General features: G+C 36.7%; 1 protein-coding gene across 12 annotated transcripts in view; it reads right to left on the bottom strand.

Annotated features, from left to right (window-relative positions):
• The window catches only part of KCNIP4 (potassium voltage-gated channel interacting protein 4), a 460,075-nt gene that overhangs the window by 114,539 nt on the left and 321,984 nt on the right, over positions 1–23,552 (bottom strand). The window contains exon 1 of one of the 12 annotated variants that reach the window (XM_069792684.1): positions 2,188–2,738. The exons of the other annotated variants lie outside the window; for them this stretch is intronic. Within the exon in view, the coding sequence (XP_069648785.1) occupies positions 2,188–2,299 (112 nt within the window). The 5' untranslated portion in view covers positions 2,300–2,738. Of the gene's footprint in view, positions 1–2,187; positions 2,739–23,552 lie in introns of those variants that run through there. 12 annotated transcript variants of the gene reach the window in all.

Below are 23,552 nucleotides of genomic sequence, written 5' to 3'. Positions count from 1 at the left end.
CTCACTAAAATCAGTGGAGTCGTAACAAGTTTGCAACTGAGGATTTGTCATTTAGGTGTCTTCTCTGTCTTGTAATGGCAAACATCGGGACAAGCATGCTGCCTTATCTTTCAGTGATATTTCCAAAATAAGTCAATATATTGGGGATATTAAGACAAGCATGTTACGGCATCAGAAAGCCTAATTACGGGAACAGATTTGTTTCATCATATGGCTCATGCCCTGCCTCCATGGGGTAGATGGGGAGGGTTGATTGCTCATTTTGGTTTCAGGATCAACACTGGCCATTCAAATATGGTCCTCCTTGTACATCAACAGAAAACCTGTCCTTGCATTCAGTAGGAGAACAAAACCCCATTAGTTCTGAATACCCTATAAAATATTCCTTAACCCTTTGGGGCAGAATTCTTGTTTAATAGTAATGGCAGTACCCAAACATGGAAGAGTTAAATAGCACAGATCAGCCTTAGGGGAACTGGAAATCCCCCAAGTCACTGGAGGTATTCACACTGCGGATGTTATAAACATAGCCACTATATTTTATAATGTTTAATCTTCTTACATTTAGAGATCAGCTTTATGTTGCTAGGTACTTTTGAGTGAATTATTACATTATCCTGTGAGGAAATGCCATGGCACTAACGGGTGCATTGAAACAAAATGTTACACTTCAACTGAAATATCGTCTTGAACTTATTATTTATATTAAAATCAGTGTAATTTCTACCAGGGGGATTTTTTTTAAAAGGTGATTTAATATAGTTGAAATTATATGAAACAGTTTCACACAGATGTAATGGCAGTATCATACTGTGAGAAATCAAGAAAGGGATGTAACTGTACCTCTGTTAAAACACCAATATTGCATTTAAATCTTTTTTTCTATCTGTTACCATGTGTTATAAAGTTGAAACTAACACATACCTATCTAGTAAGAGAATTTTTTAGATGTTAAAAATGCTACACCTCCAGAGCATAAAACCAAAAAGTGAGCACTGTTATGAGAGAAAAATTACTCATTCGTTTAGAATTCAAAAAGTAATTTTACAATTCCATAACCAATGCATTATATAGTAACACGGCACATATTATACATTCTCACCACATACGGTTTTAAGGATGATGTATTTCAATAGTTCAGTAACTATGAAAGTGCTGTGTTAAAGATTTCACATTTTATCAGCTGAACAATTTTATGAGGTTACGATGTGAATCTGCCTACATCAAAGATCCTATTCCATGACGAGAAGTTAATGTTTCAGAAAACTGGAGTGCTCTCCTTGGCTGTGTGATTCTGACTGAAAGCAGTTAGAGAGCAAAAAGGATTGGTTTGGGCTCACATGTACAAACATACTGACAAAAGCAGTATTTTTTGAGCAAGGGCTTCAATGAGTGAATAGCTTTTGTTTACTACAGCAGTCCACAGAAGACATTTTGTTAAAAAGTTGAAAAGTTGACAGCAAAAGATCTGGTTAATAACTGAAATAACCTATTTCTATAAAACGTGAAAAAACCTCACTTTGTATAGAAATAAAAATCCTATTAAAAAAGATGTGAAGCCCTCTCTGAGAGTAGATGAAATGATATGACCCATATAGTAGAGAGCAGACAGGAGTCTGAGCAAGCAAACAGGAATTTTAAAACATATATTCATTATATATATTTAAAATACCCACATTTAATGTTGGCATCTATGCCTTTTCTGAAAGGTGTCAAGCAGACTCGATCCTAAAGCTTATACCTGTAGTAAGTGTTTTGCATTTATGTATGAAATGGATTTTTAACACACATATACTAATACAGAACAAAACTCTAAATGCATCATGTATCAGAAGAGCATTATGAACATGAACTGAAGATCCACTTAATCTATCAAGTTTTGTAGCAGTGAACAGCTTTCAAAGGCAACTGACAGGTGTTATGTTCACAGTTTTCAGTCTTTCTAATAAACATCCACTCACAGACACTTGGCAATTCATTGTAAAATACAAATCTTAGGCTAGCATCTACTTCTGTTTTCAATAAACTAAAACCAGCAGAAGCAAACTGGGATTTTTAGTCTGAATGTTATTTTCACTTTTCAAGCCTTTTCATTTCACAGCTTTTATACCTGATGCTCTCTAAGTCTATTTTAGCAGATCAGACACCACACCTACAAACAGCACAAAGTGCAAGTGACCACTTTACCTTCTGAAAAATCAATCAGTCCCAGCAAATGAAGCAGCTTCAGAGATGCAAATATAATCACAACAATACCCACTGTCTGCAGTCCCTCCGACTCCCACTCGAGAGTCAACATTCTTCCAACAGGCAAATCATTCCAGTCTTCACACCAGTTCGCAATCAGAGGGAAATTAGAGGATTTTACCAAGAGTTTGCTTTGAAGAAAGTTGCAGTGGTGTAAAGCAGCGCTGTACGGAGCTGTGGCGATTCACCGGCCACTCTGGCTGAGACAAAATATCAGACAAAGCCCCGCATCTTATGCTTCTTTAAGCATTCGATTTCATCAGTACCGAGTCCTCTTCGAAGGCTGAGGTGGACCATGAACCCCTGGGTATGACATTGTATCCGGTGAGCAGCCTTACTTCAGAGCTGCTGGAGGAACATCTGTCTCGGAGCCGGAGCCTTGGCTGTGTCAGTGCCAAGAAGAAACGCTCCCTGGAAACTTGCACGAGGGAGCACGCTGCTGCCGGCACTCCACGCTCCAGCCCTGCCAGACCCAGGCTTTGCGAATCTCCCCCAGCTTCGCAGCCCTTCCCAGCTTCTCTTAGCGCAATTTTTGTTAAGTTTGATAAAAGACAGTTTGCTACAGCCAGACATCTGTTTTCACGTGTGCTAAATGCTGCACGTCAGAAAACTACTGCCCTCTGCATTAGAAAGAATAATGTTCAGAGAAACACTGTCCCTTCCTCTTCTTAAGCATCACCAGAATCTAATTAGAATCTTCAGTGGAAATGAGAATGGAAATTAAAGAAATACACATCAGCATGATCGGTGCCTCCAGCTAGCAAATTATAGGGCTGTCAAGGAGACATGCACTGCCCAAACCCCCGTTCCATAGCCAGGAAGAACGTATTATTTATTGACTGAGAAACAAAACAGTGCTTTTCTGTCTAAGGATGTGAAGCTAGAAGTGCTGAACCCCAAACTCTGATATATGTGAATGGGAAATAGGCATTTTCCACGGCTCCTGGGAAGATCTTGCCCAGGCTATGCATCAGGGGCAAAAAAAAAAAAAAGAGGCTTATGATCCCAGCTGATTTATTGGATAGTCTGTATAAACTAATTGGCCTGTGTTTATTAATGTGATTACCAAGAGGATACTCAGTGTGAAGAATAGGCTCTGAACAACATTTATGCAGCACATGCATAAATATTATAAGGTTAGGCCTAAATGCTTATTCTTGTGCCCATCCTAATAATTTAACTAAATCCTGTCCACTGGTCTACAAGGCACTAGAACAAAGTGAGGTATCAGATAAATAATTTTAGACACCCTTATTATTAAAGAAACACATATGATCTAACACTAAAAACAATCTCATAAATGATGTCCAGTATCAACCACTCATCTTAGGTAGCTTAACTCTTTCCATTAGAAACAACTTTGACTAACTTTTGAGAAGCTCAGAAACTTTTAGTTTTGTTCAGAAAGCCATTATAATTTTAAATCAGCATAATATCAAATTGTAACATTAACAATCTATTGTTTATGGACTGCCAGGTAGAGAAAGAAAAAAGTAATCCCCATCTTACTATCAGCTTTTTTTGTTCTTCTTTGAAGGCTGCCTGTATTGAATTAAAATAACTAATCGGGGTCACAGAGTTTTCCATATAGGCAGGACTCTAGAATCTGTATATTTTTGTTCATTGAAAAATCGCATGTATACTTCAGTTAATTTTCACTATATCCAGGCAACAGATAAGCAACAATATTCTTTGATTTTGCTTTTCTGGGTATTTAATACTAGAATGTCATGAGTTCTGTATTATTTATATATGCTCTCACTCTGAACATCAGTTCCTTTCCCTATTAACCTGTAGAGCTAAAATGGTGTTTAAGAGGAAAGCACAATGAAAATAAATCAAACCAAATCAAACCTTACAAAAGAAAACGCCATCCTTTACATGAAGAACTGAAACCAGAGGCCAACAGCTTGTAAGATACAAGCATTGTTCTGCCTCATTGTCTTTCCCTAATTCCTGCTTTCATTTTTGATATTGCAATGCATTCTGGAGGTGATTTAGTAATGTATTTAAGTTTGCATAAACTTTCTTTTGATTCTTCAGTAGGTTGCATGGGGAAAAAAAAGTGGCAGCATTGTTAGGAAGATATCCCATCTAAACTGTGCACCTTCCACTGGCCATAAATTCCTCTCCACAAAGATTTGAAGCAGAACCTTTGCTGTTTGCTGGAAACTCAGGCGCTATCATGCTGTGGGTTTGCTGAACCGTTAATTATGGGAGAGCATAACCACGTTAGTACTAAACTCCAATACAGAGCACTCCTGAATTAGCAATAAACATGCACACAAAACCCCAGCATTAGGCTGAATTGCCCCTCCGCAAAGTAAGGGGAGTACCTAGTGCAGCACAAGGCTGCAGCGGGTGGGGATGCAAGGCAAGGCGTGGCGTTCCGCAAAGGATGGAGTGGAGGAGTTCACGGCCATGGACTTCTTCCTGCTAATTCCTTCCCCCTGGTGATTAGCTGTGCAAGCATAAAAAGAAGTACAAGTTTTTCTCTCCTAAGTAAACAGACAACAGAAACCTGTGTTGAAGTGCTGTAGTAGATACATCTTACCTCTAGAAGCACAGAACCTAAGTGAGTTCTGAACTGGACAGAGCAGATCTGCCAAAATTAGAGGACTCTTAAGAACAGACCCACTCTGGAGTCCTTAATTTTTTCCACAAACAATCCCAAGTAATTACTGGCTACTCTAACCATTGTAAATAGAATGATTTATGTATGGAATGCAATTAATATTAAAAAAAGACACCTTAAATATGACAGTGTATTACGTATAAAGTAAATTTTAGATCTGATTGCTGTATGCTTGTAGAATACCTACAAATTTCCCCTACTTTTTGGAAGAAGAAAAAACACTCAGAAATATTATTTATAAAGTTTAGATACAGGAAATTGAATTTTAATAATTTCAAAGTTGACTAAAAGCAGATAAGATCTGCCATTTCAAACCAAACAATATTCCACCTAATTTAACACATCACAAGAAGTAGCAAGTACTTGAGAGTAACATGTAGGATGCTACAAATTGAACAATTAAGGAATAAACAGTTCTGAAATCCTAAAAATAGCTAAATAATAATTCTGTGATTAGTGTATTAGGATATAAAATTTCCCTATGATTACACAGTTCTTTCAAAATTATCTGGTATTATCATACTTCTTTTATATACATTGGTAAACTAGTTTAATTCCAGTAAAATCTTAGTTTTTACCTATAACCTGTCACTGTAATTAGCACAATAAAATGAAGTGTGTATCTTTCTTTTAATTGCTTTGTTTTCATAAAGAATTTTTATTTTACTTATTTTTATTTTAATGCTTACAAGAAGTTTTCACTGTAATTTATAAACTCTTCCCCTTTTCGACTTCTTCTGACTTTTGTACATGAGAGTACAGAAATATGAATGCCTACCTGATCCCAAATACATTGAAGTGTTTATGTCTTTCCACTATATTTTGTTTTTACTACCTGCTTGTAAACAGTATTGGTCTTTTCAGGCTTTTCTCAAAGAGAAATCTCTTCATATTTATAATGATTTTCATTTCTCTTCCGTGCAGATATTCTGGATTTGCTGTTGGCTAATGTGGAATGGGGCTGATGAAAACGGAACAGTCTTCAAGGCAAGGATGTATTATTATTCATTAATTGACTTGCATTATACTGCTTTCGTAAGTGACGAGGTCTGCCCAGTGTTGTAACTAATTGGGGGGGGGAGGGGAGGAAGTCTTAATTGGCTAGCAGTAATCGTTCATTAGACTCTATTTGATATTTTCCCCCAATGTAGCTGAAAAGGGAAACTGCTGATGAGTTAGAAATAGAAACAAAATTTGGAAGTATTAATTAGCTGCCCTTCTTTCTGTACTCTCTTTTTCCAGAGGGAAATGCCAGTCAGCCAGAAGAGAAAGACATTGTCAAACACACAGTAAAGGGCACCTATGTACAGGTCAGATGAACTACCAAGCTTCAGCTTCTTGTGCATGCCAGATCCAAGCTTATTAGAAAAGTTACCTGACGGGTAATGAACTTAATCCTCCTATTAGTTAGCCAGTAAGAAATCTATTCACAGGCAATAATCTACAGTTTTCTACACAGAAAAGTTTCTATCTTAGATCTGCAGAAGAAAACTATGTCTACTAGAAAGCATTTAGAGAACCAGGAGAAGCAATTAATTTTCACACATCCTTTCCAGAATTATTCTCAGGGTAGAAGAATTCTTATTTTCTGAATGCAACATCTCCTGTGTAGGTTGCTACAGCTAGCCACAGAACATCATGTAATTTTCATGAAATGCTTAGAAAAATGAGACTAATGTATGGAATCACTTTGTTCATCTCATCAGTGCTGCAGCTACTAAAGAGCACAATATTGCACTAGCAGATTTTTTATCCAACCGAAATTGCAAGGAAACTTTTGCTAGTTAGAAGAGCTAGGTAGAGTGTAATTACCCAAGATTAAATTTGTCAGGCTTCATATATCATCTTTAATATCTACACTAAGTGCCCTAGATCTTTAATGACTGTAAGTGAATATAGGCTGAGAAAGAAAAAATTCAACACCTGTACAGGCAAGATAAGATTCACTGGTTTGTAATCAAGGGAGAAAATGTGATATCCAAGCTTCTGAAGGTTTGGTCTCATACTTAGAAGTAAATTACACTAAAATAATATTGTAGCTATAGCTGTATAAAGTTGGTTTCCTCATTTTAGTACTCTGGTTCTAGGCTATGGTATGGGATTTTATTACTTTTTTTCCTCTTCATTTCACCTTCTGACTCTCACTTGCTCCTAAGATGCTTTTGTTCTTGCTTTGATCTAAATCAAAGACTGCTGCCATTACTGATCTGAAAACAAGAGTTGAAAAGAATCCCAGAAGACAACCATTACCAACCCCCCCATGACATAACAGCTGCAGGTAGTTTCATTCTTCTATAAAATCAACTGATGTAGCATGTTATACAATTAATTAATATAGCATGCTATACAATTATGCTTAAAATAGCTAGTGTGGAAGTGGATTGTAAATTAAATGGCATGGCCATAGGAGTAACAGTAGCATTTCAATTTATTTAGCTCTAGCAAAGCATTACAGAGAGGCTATCTCCTTCCTAAACAAGGTTATGTTACATTTAGTAATAGTAAGTAATCAAATTCTGGTTTGTTTTACCACAAAGCCCACTGGCTTGTTTGACAAATGCAATTATCTCTAAATTATGTGACTATGTCTTCAGCCTACAGACTTGTTTTTCTTTTTGTATTAAATCATACTTGATCTTGCAGCAGCAGGAATTGCCACTACCAAGCCTGTAAGCATAAACGTATGTCTACACAGGAGACGTGCAGTATAATGGAACTACTAGGGGCCAATCAAACCCAACTACTTTATTAGCTCTAATACAGCTGTGTTATCATAAAGCTCAGGCTGGGTTAACTGAAACAACAGACAATCATCAGTAAAAGTAAACTTGTCCCCCAAAAGCTTGCTGTAGATTGGTTCTAAAATTAAACGATTGTTGTTTCTCTGGCCATTGAACTTCTTGAATGAAAGTGCAAAGAGTATTTTTCAGAAAGCTCAAGCCCAAGGCATGCCTCCCCTGTACATCTTTAATTCCCACCCCCTATTTGAAGTATAGTCTGAGTAAATCTTTGACCTACCTTCCTCTGACTAACATTACATGAGACATGTTTTCCTGCTTACAAAACATAATTTTTTTCCTGCATGACCCTCCTCTTCTTCAGTCTTTTCACATTTGGAAAGTAATAGCAGTGTCTGACCTGCCAATTTTCTTCTTTCACTACTATTTTTTAATTATACATTGAAGCAAGAGGAAACCCTTACCAACCATTTTATTTAGGCAAACAAGGAACTACTGGGAGGCCTACAGATCAAGATGGTAGAAATGATGGGACAGAGTAGCAGCATTCACAGTTCCGTATTCAGTCATTTTCTGTTAGCCAGATTATGAATATAGCCCCTTACACTTGCCCATATATCTAGGAATCTATTTTTTTTATGGACTGTGCAGTTAGATGACCTCAAATGAGTTCCTAGAGAAAGGGACGGGTGTTTTCTGCTGTGATGAATGAGAAAACAAATGAACTGTGTATGCTAGTAATAAAAGCTAACATTCTAGTAAACAACAGGAATATTCACCATCCCAACTCCAAACCAACCATCAATTTAAAATCCTCAACCTATCCTGTGCAACACCTCTGTTTCAAAAACTGGTGTGTCTGGCTCCCTATGGTTCAATGAATGGTTAGCAAGTAAACTAAAGAAAAAAATGTATTATTAAACATGATCATAAGAACATCACTACCATACAGCTCTTTTCTTGTGATGCACCTGTCTTTCTCTGATATAAAATAACCCATGTACAATATTTCTCTCCTTGCTGCTTAGAAAGGTGAAGCACTGTCTTTTTCCATAGCAACAGAAAAATATTATAAATCACTCTGAAGTGGCTGACATATTTCTACATTTGATGTACTTGTTAAAAAGATGAGTGTATCTGTCCTATAAAGATGAGCTACAATAAATTAACCTATATTACATGGCTGCAGCATATTCAAGAAACATAACTAAAAAACCCCTGTAATCATGATCTTGTCCCTTAGGTGTATATAACAAGACTTCCAACTATATATAACATATTCACAGATTTGACTACAGATCTGCAACATATGGTTACCATTCAGAATTATGCAATATTCAGAATTAGTCCATAGCATCTGCTTATATATTATTGTTTGATTTATTAACAGCTTCTGAAGCATGTCATTGTTTATTTTTTTATCACTGACAAAAAAAGATGCTTCATCAGATGAGGCCACACCTGGATTACTGTGCCTAGTTCCCAGTACAAAGGAGAAATGGGCATACTGGACAGAGTCCAGCGAAGGGCCCCAAAGATGTCTAAGGGACTGAAGTACCTCTCCTCTGAGGAAAGGCTGAGAGAGCTGGGACTATTCAGCATGGAGAAGAGAAGGCTCAGGGGGAATTTCATCACTGTATATCAATACCTGAAGGGGAGTTGCAAAGAAGATGGAGCCAGGCTCTTTTCAGTGGTGCCCAGTGACAGGACCAGAGGCAGTGGGCACAAACTGGAACACAGAAGGTTCCCTCTGAACAGCAGGAAACACTTCTTTACTGTGAGGGTGACCAAACACTGGCACAGGTTGACCAGGGGGGCTGTGGAGTCTCCATCCTTGGAGATATCCAACAGCTGTCTGGACATGGTCCTGGGCAACCTGCTCTAGGTGGCCTGCCTTGAGTGGGGTTGTGGGACCAGATGACCTCCAGAGGTCCCTGCCACCTCAACCATTCTGTGATTCTAGGATTTACATCCCTTCCAATAATATTTTAGGACTTCCTCTCCTGAGCAGAACATTTTTCAGGTGATCTAGGTTTTCTGTATTATACAACTTGATTAATTTTTATGGGCAATAATTTTGGGGCTAAATCTAATTCCAAGTACACTTGAAAATAAACTTTTAGGGCCAGATCTCTTCTTGCTTCTGGACACTGAAAACATTTTTTTTTTTTCTTTTTTTCTGTATAGGGCCTGAAATTCACTCAGGGTGAATGGGTTTACTGCTGAGAGTAGCAACAAAGGAGTAGGTAGGAGTAGCAATGAAAGAAAATGAACAAGGATACAGGGATATAAATGCATACAATCCCTACACTGAAAGGAAAAGGAGCTTTTTTCTCTTTTTTTTTTCTTTTATTTTTTGTTTTTTTCCCCTTCATTCAGAGCTTTCATTCTATTGGGAATCTAAGAGGCTTCTAAAGCTTCCTAATTCCCCTATCAAAATTATAAGTTAGGTAAAGTACTAATAGTTCAGGAAATTTAAAGGTTTTGTGAGCTAGCCTCCCATTCTTCCACAAAAGAGAGAGAGGAAAAAAAAAATTATGGGAAAGGGATTGGAAGAAATAGCATAACTTGATGTTTCTCAGCTCCTAATGCAGTTTTCTTCTTGGCTTACAGCCCTATCCCAATGTAGGAACCTACAGTGATATTTGAGGATCCATGCAACACAATGAAATATTTTCTGCTCTAGCAATTTTGCTGTTCTAGCACTCTGGAAAGCAGCAGCAGTGTAAAACCCAACCCTGAAGGGAGCAATGAGCTTACAATGCCTTATCACTTAAGTAAGTAAAAGCAAGGTTACAGCTCTTCCCTGAGGAAGCATTATAATGTCCAACTAACTGCAGCAACATGAGGCTCTTGTAGATGCTGAAATGAGGGAAGGAACAAAATACAGAAGCACACTATGTTGAAACTTCAGCAAAACTTTAGATACCACTTTTGATTGTGTTATGCTACTGCAGAGATCAAATCTTTTCTTCTTTAGTAGCTTTGCAGGGTTTACCACAGCCTCTATAGTATCCATGCTTAAAGCTTAGATAAGCAGATATTCCATGAGGCACAGCAGGTTTGTGGGTCATGAGAAGTTCATTTTCACATGCTTCTTGAAATACATATGGCCATACCCAAATTCCATAAATGAGACACCTGCATGCCTTTCTCCTGTTAAACCAACAAGATTTGGAGCTGGCTGGGTTTTTAAGCCATTTTAAAGCCATTTTCAGCGATTTTTAAGACCAAGAATATTTTTGCTGCCATCAGTATTTCAGGAATCATTTCCCCCCAATAATCATCTGTGCACCAGGCTATGAATATTAATTTCTCTAATCTCCTCAGAAGCAATTTCCCTAGCTTTCCAATCATGCTGCTCTTTTCTGAACTCACTCTAATTAGGCAAAACAGTTATATGGAAAAAATTTAGTAACTAGTTTTTAGGTAGAGTTCAATTAGTCATGAGCAAGATTGTATGATGAGACAGCCAGTCATAGCCTTAGCATTTCATTAACATCCTCCTCTCATAAAAATAATATGAAATATTTAATAAAATTTTGTCTTGTTTATTACTCAAAAGCAAATAAATTTCAGCCCCCCTTTCCCCCCAACATTAGATGCCAATGTATGCCCTTAGTTTCCAGCAACTTGTATTTCAGCTGAGGTACCCCAAGAGTGTGCCAAGACTTCAGCTCATTCCCTCACTGCAACTGATGTTCGTTTCGGTAATGTGGGTTTTTTTAAATTTATTCTTAGAGATCTTTCTTTGCTACTACTGACAATAACACACGCTGTCTTTCACTGAAGTGAGTTTGTGGTACACTGGAGAATAATTAGGCTGTTCCAAGGATGCCTGAACAGGTCTGACAGTTTGCTGCTCAGTCCCCAGCATGTTGTCCTTTTGCACTTGCTTTGGTGCTTGTCTGATACTGTGTGAGCTTTTACAGATTGCTAAGTCAGACAAAAAAAATTATTTGACAAAACCAAAACAAACAAACAAAAGTGGAGCCTTTGTCCTCAAGATACTTTGCAGACAGTGCGCATTTCACTTTAGAGTACTGAACCCATGGTTGTAGTCCAAGACTAGCAATCCTGTGCAGGCTCAGGAGGACAAAAGCCAGACTCTAATGGTGAAAGAGCAGGCAAGCAAGGAAACAAATCCTGGGTGGGTTTTAACTGACATAGCCAGCACAAAGATATTGCAAGACAAAGTCAAAACTTGCTGTCGTACCAGATGTATGCAAAGAAAAGCAGTAGCCAAGCAGCAACAGCAATCCTTACTGTGTGGGATTCAATGAGATATACAGATCGTATGCTCATGTGCACTAGCAGAAAAACAGAGTTCAGTCCAACTATGTATTTTTAATGTGTTTTATGATTAAACCTGATTTACACTTCTTAATGTAAGTATACAGGACACATTTATAGAACTAGCACCTCTGAAAGGTATTCCTTACATTTTCTCATTTGGATCCTGGCTATAGGAAGAAGTTAAGTTTATATTACATGGTGTTCAGCCAGCTGGTAAATTCTCTTGGTGAATTCAAGAATAATAGATTTTTTTCTTCCTAATGAATTACACTGTCTAGCATACCAAAAGAGACACATATGATATCTGCCCTGAGTCGCAAGCTAGCAGAACGCAGTGTCTGTCTTGTTCCTTCACCACCAGAAGGTTGTTTTCTTTCACTTCTAATTGTTTGGGGGGAAAGGGAATGCAACTGCAGTAAAGGTTAAGCAATACCTGCTGCCTTATTTGTTGAACTGAGGTTCACATTTAGCAGAGTGAGGGAATTTCTGATCCCCAAAGAAGTTTCTCAGTGGTATTAATGAATGAATAACCATAAAGCTTTTTAGTGTAGATGGAGAAAAAAGCAAAAATAGTTAAAAGATTTGAACAAATACAATAATTTCTCCCCATCCCAAACCCCAGTACATACTAGATTATTTGGAAAGACATTCTCTGTGGATCACTAAGTTTAAAAAACATGTATCTATCAAGATTTTTCTTAAAAATTTAATTTCTCAAAAAATAAATAATTCAATATTTTTTTTTCCCCAAGGTACTACTTACACAGGATGTCTCTGAAGGAGGTTAGGAAAAAAAAGGATGGGTTGACATAAAACTAAGGTGGTTTTATAACTCTTCAGAAACACATATCAGCAAAAGGCAAGTTTCAAAAAAACTAGACACAGAAGTGAAGGAATAGTCTGAACAATCTCACCCTCTCTGCAACTGTCAATCTCCAGTGAAAACAAAATCAATATACTCTAGGTGTGGAGGAGCAGCGTTCAGCTTACTTATGCATTTCCAAGCTTTCTGGTGGTCAAATCAGTATTTTGCAGAGTATGCCTGTGCTGACAAGCAGTAAGGGTGAGTAGTGCTCAGACTGTGTTTGACAGGAGGGGCAATTTTAGCCCACTGCAGGAAGAGGAAGAAGGTGGTGGACACCCTCGGAGTACCAGATCCAGATGCCAGACACCAGCTGCCACCCTATCCACAGTCTTAATGATCGGTTCAATGACCTGTGCAATGCAGCTTTCCTGAAGCAAAAGAAGAAAAAGCAGGTACCGCCACACACTATAGGGGATAATTGTCTCATGTTTTAGGGGTATCTGCAGCATTTTGAAATACATCAAGAGCTGGTTTGCAAAGACTAAAGAGATTGAAAACTAGACACATGGTCCCAGGCATAGCTGCACATTGCTCTATGAAGCAATTTTGGCCAGTGACCCTAGTGATTTGGTACAGTATACTCTTTTGAGTTCAAAAGTGACTCACACTTTGAGTGTGAGTTTAGCTTTCACCTTATCATTATTTTCATTTTGTGCCCTGAGCTATCTACTGCCCAGCAGTAAAATAAATATTGGAAATCATTTTTCAGCCAGAATCATGACCTGATGTACAAAAGGACATAAAACCAGCAGTGAGAACGATTAATACTAGGAAAAGCTTTTCAAGTTCGTGTGTTTGGTTTTTTTAAAAGGAGACTTTGAGGAATTTCTTGGTTCAAATTTGGAGGTTCTTTGTTGTTTATCCTTTTCTCACCCTGTACAACTCAAATAACATTTCTGTACAAGTGTTTGAATTTTAACATGTAGAAAAGTCAGTCTTTAAACAGACACTGCTCCTATACATAAATATAGCATGAAATATACTTCAGAAAACTCAGACACTGCATATACCAACATATATCAACATATATGAATCCCTATCCTATATAGTTCACTGGTAAAATTGGTGATTTCTGTTAGAAGATACAGGATTTTCATATTTTTAAGACTTACTTTGTTAAAACCAGCATTTTGCCTTAGGGCAAAATTACTAATACCCTTAAATCATAACACTGTAATCTACTATTAGAATTCAGAAGTTCAAAGTTTGAAAACATTATTGTTAGGATGATGAAAGAGGGAAAGATTGTGTAGATTTTGGTTTTGCATAAGAAAAACAACAAAAAGTAACATATGTTAACAGACTGCTAAGTCCATTAGACTCAGGACATAGAAAAAACCCAAACCATTAATGAATCATAAATTTTTACTCCTTTTAGACAAGGATGAATTGGATAACCTGTGTAGACCCTTTACATTTCTTTCTCTACTTCTGTACTTCAACCAAACCCCTCTAGGATATTTATAAGCAATACTTTATTTCACCAGTGGAAGTACATATTAAAGATGTAGACTGACAGTAAGTAAATATATATCTGGCATCTAAAGCCTACTTTTACAGACTCAGGAAGAGCATGTATAAAAAAACGCATCCACCTATGCTGACGTACTTTTTAAAAAGTTGTAGAATAAACTAACTGGATCACAGTATCATAGCAAACAGACAAACAGTTAGGAGACAACTCAGGGGAGCTAGGAAAAAACATGTGTCAAGGTGAACACTTAAAAATTTGTGGAGGAAAACATCAGGTCCTTAACGTGGTACTTCTGATTCAAGGATGCACGTGTCAGAGTGCCTCCCCCAGCCCAGGAGTTTAGCTGCCTGTGCTCAAGGCCAGCGCCTTGGGGAGCAAGAGCTGCTTGAGGAGCTGCGGCTGGCCATGAAGGTGTTCGAGAAAGAGCTGGAAGAAATCACACTCTTTCTATCGGGACCTGCATTTACATGGAACCTGTTGCTCTTGCTCCCTTCCAAGGCTACGTTACAGTCATACCCCTAAGTAAAAAAAAATAAAAACATCATCTTCTACATCAGCAAAGTTTGCACATGGACTACAGATAAATTTAATAGGAGAGTCAAGGAAAATATTTTCTATTTCACAATAACCATTAATATACAAGTAAATATACTATGAATGCTTGAGAAAAGAAATCTAAGCCTTATTAACCAGCAACTATGCTTATAAGATGAATACAAAATACTTGTGCATCACTACCAATCTGTTTGTACACACTATAACAGAAAGAAGTTAATACATTTTTGCATTTTTTGAATGTTAGCCAATTGCAGAATAAATGCTAAAGAAGATTTATATTGTTATTGCACTGAAATATTTCAGGAACTTAGGTCCATAAAATATTATGCCACTTTTATCCATCTGCCATCTTTTATCTGTTGTTTTCATTTTCCTTGGGAACTAAGAGCAGCTTTCTCACACAGCTGTAATCATTCTAGCTGTGCCTCCAGCACTCTATAAAAGAGTGACTATCTACAACTGTTAAATGTCTTTATCCCCCCCCAAGTTGCAAACCAATTTATAACAGCAAGTACCAATCTACTTCTATAATTTAATAGAAGAGATATCTTCATTGTGCTTGCTGATCAGCTGCTCCTTGCTTCCACCACCACTGTATTTTTATCTGTTAGCAGATCATGATCCCCCCAGTTAAAGCCTTTATCTGCTAACAGATAAAACCACTTCAGTTTCCAAATTTTGTACATTTGTGGACACATCAGACTCACCAGATACCAATGCTGACACATCAACAGTTCTGCTTGTGCTTTGTTTAATTTTGTGGTCCACTTCTGTTGCTTAGCAAAGACAAACTGGTTATGCTTTACAAAACTGGACTGAAGGAAAGGAAAAGAAAAACAACAGAAGTGAGGTTTCAGATTCAAGTAGTTTATCTGTAAAAATCTCTGGAAGATTAGCTCAAACCAAGGAAGACCATGCCACTTTATCCTATCTGGTGATGCTACCTTTATTTTTTAAAAAGGCTGGTGGTGCTCACCCTTCTGGAATTACTAGGTACTACTGAAGTAAACCCCTCCCTTTCCAATAGTCACTGCTCCTTTGTCAGTAGCTGCAGTGATGGACAGTTGACTAAAATCTTGAAGTAAAACCCCCCAAATTAAAATAGAAAGTCCTTGCTTCTTAGTTACCAAAGTTACTAAGGTTCTGCTCCACACAACTAGCTCACCAAGCCCCCAAATCTAATACTTAATCAGTCTAATTAAATTCCAGGTGTATATATGTGACCATATATACAGTCAACAATGAGTTAGCCATGTTTACTAGCAGTGCAGATGTAGGGGCAAAGAAGCCCTTGGTGAAATTCAGGATCCACCTTTATGAGGAGAATTATCTCCATCCCCCACATCCCTCCCTCAGTAATGTGCTACCATTTTTCTTCTGAATAAACGCTGACTCCAGAATGTACCATTTGCCAGTGAGGACAAGCATTGACCCTCCTATAACATTAAGCCCATTTTTTTCTTAAGTTGTCTTTGCAACAAAGAAGAAACAATCTCCCTAAAAAGACAGACAAAAATCTGTTACTCAGCCATATTTTATCTGTCACTGCTTTGGTTTGTGTCCATAGCTCTGTACAGAGGAGACAACAGTACAGAGCTTGAAAAATCTTACTTCAAATGGAAACATTCCTATATGAAATAGAAGAAAGCAAGGTTTTTCTCTTTGCTTGGAAGCTGGAACATCTTTAATGAAGTTACAAAATTCTAAGAAGCTTTAACCTAGCCTAGTTTATTTCACATTAATAAAGCAAAGTAAGCCAAACTAAAGCGCAGTTTTACATCTTATTCTGTACATGTTAATCTCTACTAAGGTAGCTGCAGTGCAGTTATGTCATAGTATTATGCCATTTCCATTTCGTATGTTCCGCTAGATAAGTACTGCAATTGCAAATTAGTTTTGATCAGTACTGCCACCTGCTAATAAGGAAAGCTACTTTTGCACGTAGCAAGCTGTTGTGCTGAATACTAGTGCTGAGAATGGTATTCCTGCTAATAATCACTAAGATAACTGATAGGAAAAAGAAATTATTTTTTTTTCTCTTTTATTCTTACATACAGAATATCATAATGAGGTTATATCCAATGGATCCTTTGAGGCTATCCTGTTTCAAGCATTAAACACAAATTAGGAAATACTAGCTTCAGGTTTGCAACTGTATTGCTAATATATGGGGAGTGAATCAGGCAGTCAGTAATAGATGACTGAAGACATGTAGTTCGAAAATGCAAAAAATAAATGAGAAAAGAAAAAATGAGCTCATAGGAAGGAAAAGGGAAAATACAGAAGCAGTAGGAGCTATTATCTAGCTTCTGGCATGACTTGGGCATTGCAAACTTTTATTTAAATAGCATAAAGAGAATAAAAAAGTTAATTATTTCTCATTCAGTATAGCATTGAGGTATATGCCCTCAATAAAGGCAATAAACAATGTTACATGAAAGAGCCAAGAGCAATGCACGGTAGAGGAAGATAGCACCAATGAATAGAACATTTAGAGAGAAAATGTTTGTAGCACTCCTGAATGTAAAGAAAGGCACCAAGTGATGTCTGGGGTCAAAGTCATTCATATTGGAATAACAAATCCAGGCTCATATTCTAGTTACTATTCATAAAAATGAGAAAGCCCAATAGTGCTATAGCCTTGTTGAGTATTTTGAAACAGGTACTTTCTAATAATGTATTCAACCTATTCTCTCAAATGTTTTTTTTTCTGTTTTCCAAGCGAATATGAAACATAATCCAAAATATATTAAGAAAACCTATGAAGAAATATATATGTAAAAATCTCTTTTGGTGATACATTGCACTTCCTACTTATAATTTTTGAAACTTTGTAGATTTAAATACAAAAGTAACAGATTTCTGTTGATGCTAAAAGGGGCATCTATCCATAAGACTTTAATGTCTTTGTTAAGATTTTAAAAACTAGCACAAATTAGACTCATTCTAGATCAAGAACACTAAGAGGTACAATGACTCAGTCTCATGCACTGAAACTCACTTATACTATCTCTGCCTTGAAGTAAATACTGAAATCTAATTTATTGGAATGACCTGACAGTAAATCAGGTAGATAGAACATACTGATGCCTACCCCTTTCCAGTGCTTTCCTCAATTCAAAGTGCTACATTATATCAGCTAAAATAAGCAAATTTGCAGTTAATCCAAAAAAATTTAAATAAAAAATAAAAAATTGCTGTGTGACAGAAATTCCTCTACTTCTCATGCTAGGAAATATGTCTTTGGGTGTTTAATTTGTTTTAGGATTTTGATTTTTTTTTAGATATTATGTGACCAAATGACCATGGACTTTACTACTTCTGACAGTCCATTGTGTGATATTTATTGCTGTGTCTTAATAGTAGAACTGCAAAGGCAAGTTATACCACCACTGATTAATACGTACTCTACATAATCCTCATCCCCGCTGATTTACTATTATACTAGATAAATGGAAATACTGAGTATTTTACCACTACAAGAACCTAAAGATTCACATACTGGTTTTAAATTAGAGTATTTATATTCATCACTCTACATGAGACTAACTCTGCTTCAGGACATCATATTTAGCCAGGATAACACTGAAGCAGCATGTCCTCAAGATGTACTGAAGGCAGTGAAACTTGAACATACACATAAAATTACCAGAAGGAATTACATTTTTGTATTCACTGCTTGCATAAGCAACGTGTGGCACTTCATTTTACAGAAGGAAGTAGAATGAAAGGGCATTGCTAAATGTTTTGGAAAAGAATTTCATCCCTCTGAAGTTCAAGAGCAGGGTTACTTTGAATCAAGTAAATCAACAGCAAGCCTCATCAGTGTGACATTAACTTAATAGATATTTTCTGCGTGTTTTAAGAATTGCATTGAAAGTTTTAAAGAGAAAAAAAAAAGTGGAAGAAAAGCTACATGCATTGGCGTAAGTGACATGACAAACAGACAAGAGCAGAACCTAAGCTGAGCTACTTCCATTAGGAGATAACTGCTAATGAAAAGAAGCTGCACACCCTGATAGGAATTCTGTTATTCGCAAATACTAGTCTATTTAGATATATTAACAATAATAATTTCACATCAGTTTTGAAAAAAAGAATAGTTGAAGAATACTCCTATATTGACAGCTTGTAATGGCTGTGAATGTGGTATGAAAGTAAAATGATACAGCCTCCTTATACGTGGGATAATGCCTTTATTTTATGAATTTTATTTTGCTATGAACATTCCAAGATAAAGGATGTAAAGTATGGAAAGATAAATATTGTAAAACTAGTTTGAAATGCTACATCTTTCTCTCCTTTGTAGCTTTTTTGACTTGGCCATGCTCATTCAGCAGTACACTGGGGATGACATGAGTATGCAAATATCTATGCATTTGAAGCAATATTTCCCACTTACAGAGATTTCACATGCAGTAAAAATCTGCAGTAAATGCTGCATGGTCCAGGAGTAAGAGCAGGAGCTCTTGTACTATCTTCAGAAAACTAAACCCCACTTTTGCCAAAATACCGTTACAGTGGTGGTGAACTGTTTCAGGGGTTGGTTTTTTTTTTTAGTTATCTTCTTTCTCCCAGAAAAATACTCAATTGTAAGGCTTACTTTATTAATATTTGAAAAATTATTTCAGATCCTATTATGATAGCCATTGAAATGTGAGTTGTTATTTTGTCATCCCCATCACTACCTGCTAATGCTTACAGTTCCATCACCAACATCCAACACCATTTTTACTTTGAAGTTTGCTTGTTGAGCTTTTTTTTCATCTCCGCTTATATTTTTGTCATCTTATTAGCTCAACCCATTGCTCTACGCAGAAATTAAACAGGGTGATAGGTATGCTACTTGTAAAAGATTTCATTCCATATGTTTAATCATATTAAATAGATTGTCAAGTTAGTGATTAAAGCAAGTGGAGAAAAATCTGTACAATAAAGAGATTTTTCTTTTTGTATAGTATTCATTCACAATAGAAAATGAATTTGTTTTACTTGTTACATAGCTGTTGAGGATAAAATTAAACATAAATTTGTTCTATAAAATGAATGAAAAATATAATGAATGAATGTATTTAATATTTCTTAAACCCCTAATTGTTTAAAATATTGAATAACACAATAATTATTCTACAACTTCATAACATGAAACTGTAATCAAACTATCACTTCATTATGTTACATTCATCATAGTTAAGACAAGCCAAATGCAGGTTTCCTACACTTGCCTAAATTTTGAGTTCTCTTGCCTGTGTTTCAGATCATCCTTATGCAGTTCATTTGAGTAATCTTAAATGGAAAATGTGTAGCAAGCACTGAAGAATAGTAGAAATGTCAGACTTCACACCACTGGCAAGTAACCTTTTTTCCTAGGCTACAGAATCAGGCTGCACTTGCTTATTCTTTCTGATCCCACAAGCCTGGCTTTTACTGCTAGGCTGCTGTGCAAAAAATAATGTACCACTACCTCTTCTGTTACAGATCAGCCTTATAATGGAGATTAGTGTTTTGAATCCCAAATGGATGGATTACTTCTGAGAAGTCCTAAATCAGACATTCATTCAGATATGTCTTTGTGCCTATTAGAGAGCTGAGAAAACTCCCTTCTACTTGCATATTGATAGGTCTACTGTGTTTCAAAAATAAATGGAGGGGAGGGTGGAGAAGACAGGCAGAATGAAACAGTTTTCTCTGTAGGCTCTCTTGCCCAAAGGGGAGTTCCAGACAGTGATTTCATGGTTTCCTTGACATCTCTCTGTCTTCATAGACCTGTTTCCCCTTCTCCTCCCTGACCACAACCACCCCTCACCTGCCACCACCCCAAACACCCAGCCACTTGGGAGACGATATTGATCTTCTCCTTAAGATTTTTCACTTTTCCCAGGCCATTCACTCATCCACTGGGAATGGAAATTGCTTTTCTCCCTCAACAGGAGCAGTAGGAAATGAGGAGGGTCTGGACATGGGGCACTTTCACCCTCCCATCAGTTGTCTTTTTGGTGGGACACCGATTTCTTCCTGGCCCTCCCAGTAGGAAAAAAAATGCTTAAATTTACCAAGCTATTTCTGATTGCATTAGTTCTTAATATTGATATAGTCTCTACCTTTTACTCTGATTCAAGTAAAGTTGGATTCAACTTTACACTAATGAAAGGCCACTGACTTCCAACCAACAGCATTCTTGCAGAGGTCTGGGCACAGCTGCTAATAAGTACAAAAGCACATCCAAGAGACAATTGTCTAATCAGCTGGAATTTTGAGTCATTAAGATACAATCTCCAAGCACATTCAGTGTGCATCCTGGCATGTTTTATTAGCCTATTTTTTTCTTTTCTCTAGTGCAGTTATTTAAGCACAGAATCCAGCATGATCAATATAGTGGGAAAGATTATTTGCTGTAATGGTTTTGGGGCTTTTTTTCCAGCCCATCCATGCATTCCAACAAGCATATTGCCAAACTGCCTTAAATTTCATGAGGCATTTAATTGAACAAATGTAGAACAGAAACTTGATCACAGTGTTGTGGAGAAAAATCCTTCCTTGACCACCCACTGTACAAATATGGAACTGACTTGGAACTGTGTAAAGTTTCAAATATTCTTTTCCATTTCTCTAGATTCTTACTACTATTATATTACAGTGCACATTCAAACGTTATTAACTCACATACGTTACAGTGTAGTAACCCCAGCTGTTTTAGCAGCAGCATCTCCTTACATACACAATTGCAGGCTTTCCTGCTGCTGCATTGTATTAATGGTTTTCATAAATAATAATACACTTTTAAATAGCTTTCCTTCACTGTCTTATACAGTATAAAAAGCAGTTTAAGAAAGATGAATAAATATATTTTTAATAATGTATTAGTTCTATACATTCCCATTGCATTTTCTATATCAAAAACAATTACTAATGAATGAAACATCCCTGAGAATAGGAAATACATTTTATCAAGAGAAAAATCACAGGGATTAATAAATTAAATCTGAAAACTTTTTGCAGCTGTTTCACTGCATTTTATCATTAAATTGCTATGTTACAAGAGAGTCGATTGGTATCTCACAGTAAGCTGAATGTACACATTCATAAATCTTTTCCATTCCCATCTCAGACACATCCTGCTTGTATAGATCATCCTTGTTGTGCTAAGTTTCATGCTGGGTACTAAAGGCAAAGAAGCACAACCACTGTTAGCGGAGCTGTTTTAAAAGCAGGTATGGCGTGTTTGCCACTCTGTTCTTTAGAAGGATCAAAGTTTTCAAACATGGCTTTTTGCTCAAACACCGTTCCAGTGTTTTCATCATGAACACTTCATTTAGAGCCTTCATGACTCATCTGCTCAGATTCCTCAAAACTGAAGAGAGCGCTAAGATATGCTTAGGATGATAAAAATTTCATTAAATGAGACAAGACAGAAAAGACTGAAAAGTTATTTTAACTTGAAGTGTAAAAAGTGTGAGCGATCCAACTCCGAGAGCATTTGTTTCTTTATTTCATTTTTCTGAATTATCTCAAAAAATCTCAAAGCGAATGAATGCCTAGCCACAGAGACATCAGTGATAACTTTGCTATTGTTTCAACTAAATTCACATTCTCACCTGCTGCAGTTAAAGATTGTGCCCATCAACACACACCATAAAAACAAACACACACAATGTTTTTATTGCATGCTTACATGGGCTGTGTGAATTAGGTTTTGATTATTAATGGGAGTTTGGTGTCTAATTTATTTAAATACTATGAATTTGTAAACCAATTTATATCTCCAGATATGGACAAACCTGAAATAAGTGATAATCATAGTACCATCTATATTAATACCTTCTAACATGGTATTAATGAATTAAATGACAATGCAGAAGTGCATCAGCTGTCTCTTGAATGATCTTTTACCTGTTACAATGTGGATCAGTAGTCAATACTCTATTTAAAGAATACAAATTTTACTATTATTATACAATTACATTATTTGTTAGTTCTATTTCCTAACTCAACTTTATTTTCACCCTGCAGTTTTGCTGTGCATGTTGTGGTATGCATCTTAAACACAGGTTTTCACGTTAGGTAAGAATAGTTTCTTCCTGGTGTACTGCATAATTTATGCACTTTGTAAAAACAGTTATAAACAGAAATTACCTGGCTGACCAGAACATCTATAACAGATGTGGTGATATCTTAGTAGCAAGAAATACATGATTTATGAAACACAGAACTGATAGAGAGGACTGTCAGCTTTGTAAAGAAGTGGAAGCTATCTTTCTCCCCACTAGAACAAGAGAAAAACATGTGCACACATCTCTGTTCTGGGCTATGATTTGGTTCAGCAATCAATTCAATTACAATGTTTCCTGATAGAGCATCTTTGGTTAATATTACATTAGAGTTATGTGTGTAGTCATCCAAAACAGTAATTCTTATTTAAACAAAAAGATGAACTTTTTTTCATCAAAGAAAACATTTCTGAAATGCTGTCAAGATTCTCTTGTGATCCAGTAGCACTCTCTCAGTGTTATCTTAGATGAGATGCATTTAATTTCACACCAGTATTTTGCTGACAGATGGCTGGAAAAGACAACTTTCTGTTGGAGAGGGCTGTGGGCAGAGCACCGCAGCTTGGGACAGTGCTTTGTCACACAGGTTGGTGTGGTGGGAACAGTCAAAAAGGTCCATGGAGGAAAAAGCAGTGTGCTGGTTTTGGCTAGGATAGAGTTAATTTTCTTCATAGTGGCTAATATGGGGCTA

The sequence above is a fragment of the Haliaeetus albicilla genome, chromosome 1 (assembly GCF_947461875.1).
Source record: "Haliaeetus albicilla chromosome 1, bHalAlb1.1, whole genome shotgun sequence".
NCBI lineage: Eukaryota > Metazoa > Chordata > Aves > Accipitriformes > Accipitridae > Haliaeetus > Haliaeetus albicilla.
Note: the sequence above shows the minus strand (reverse complement) of the source record. Positions and strands in the feature narration are given on the sequence as shown.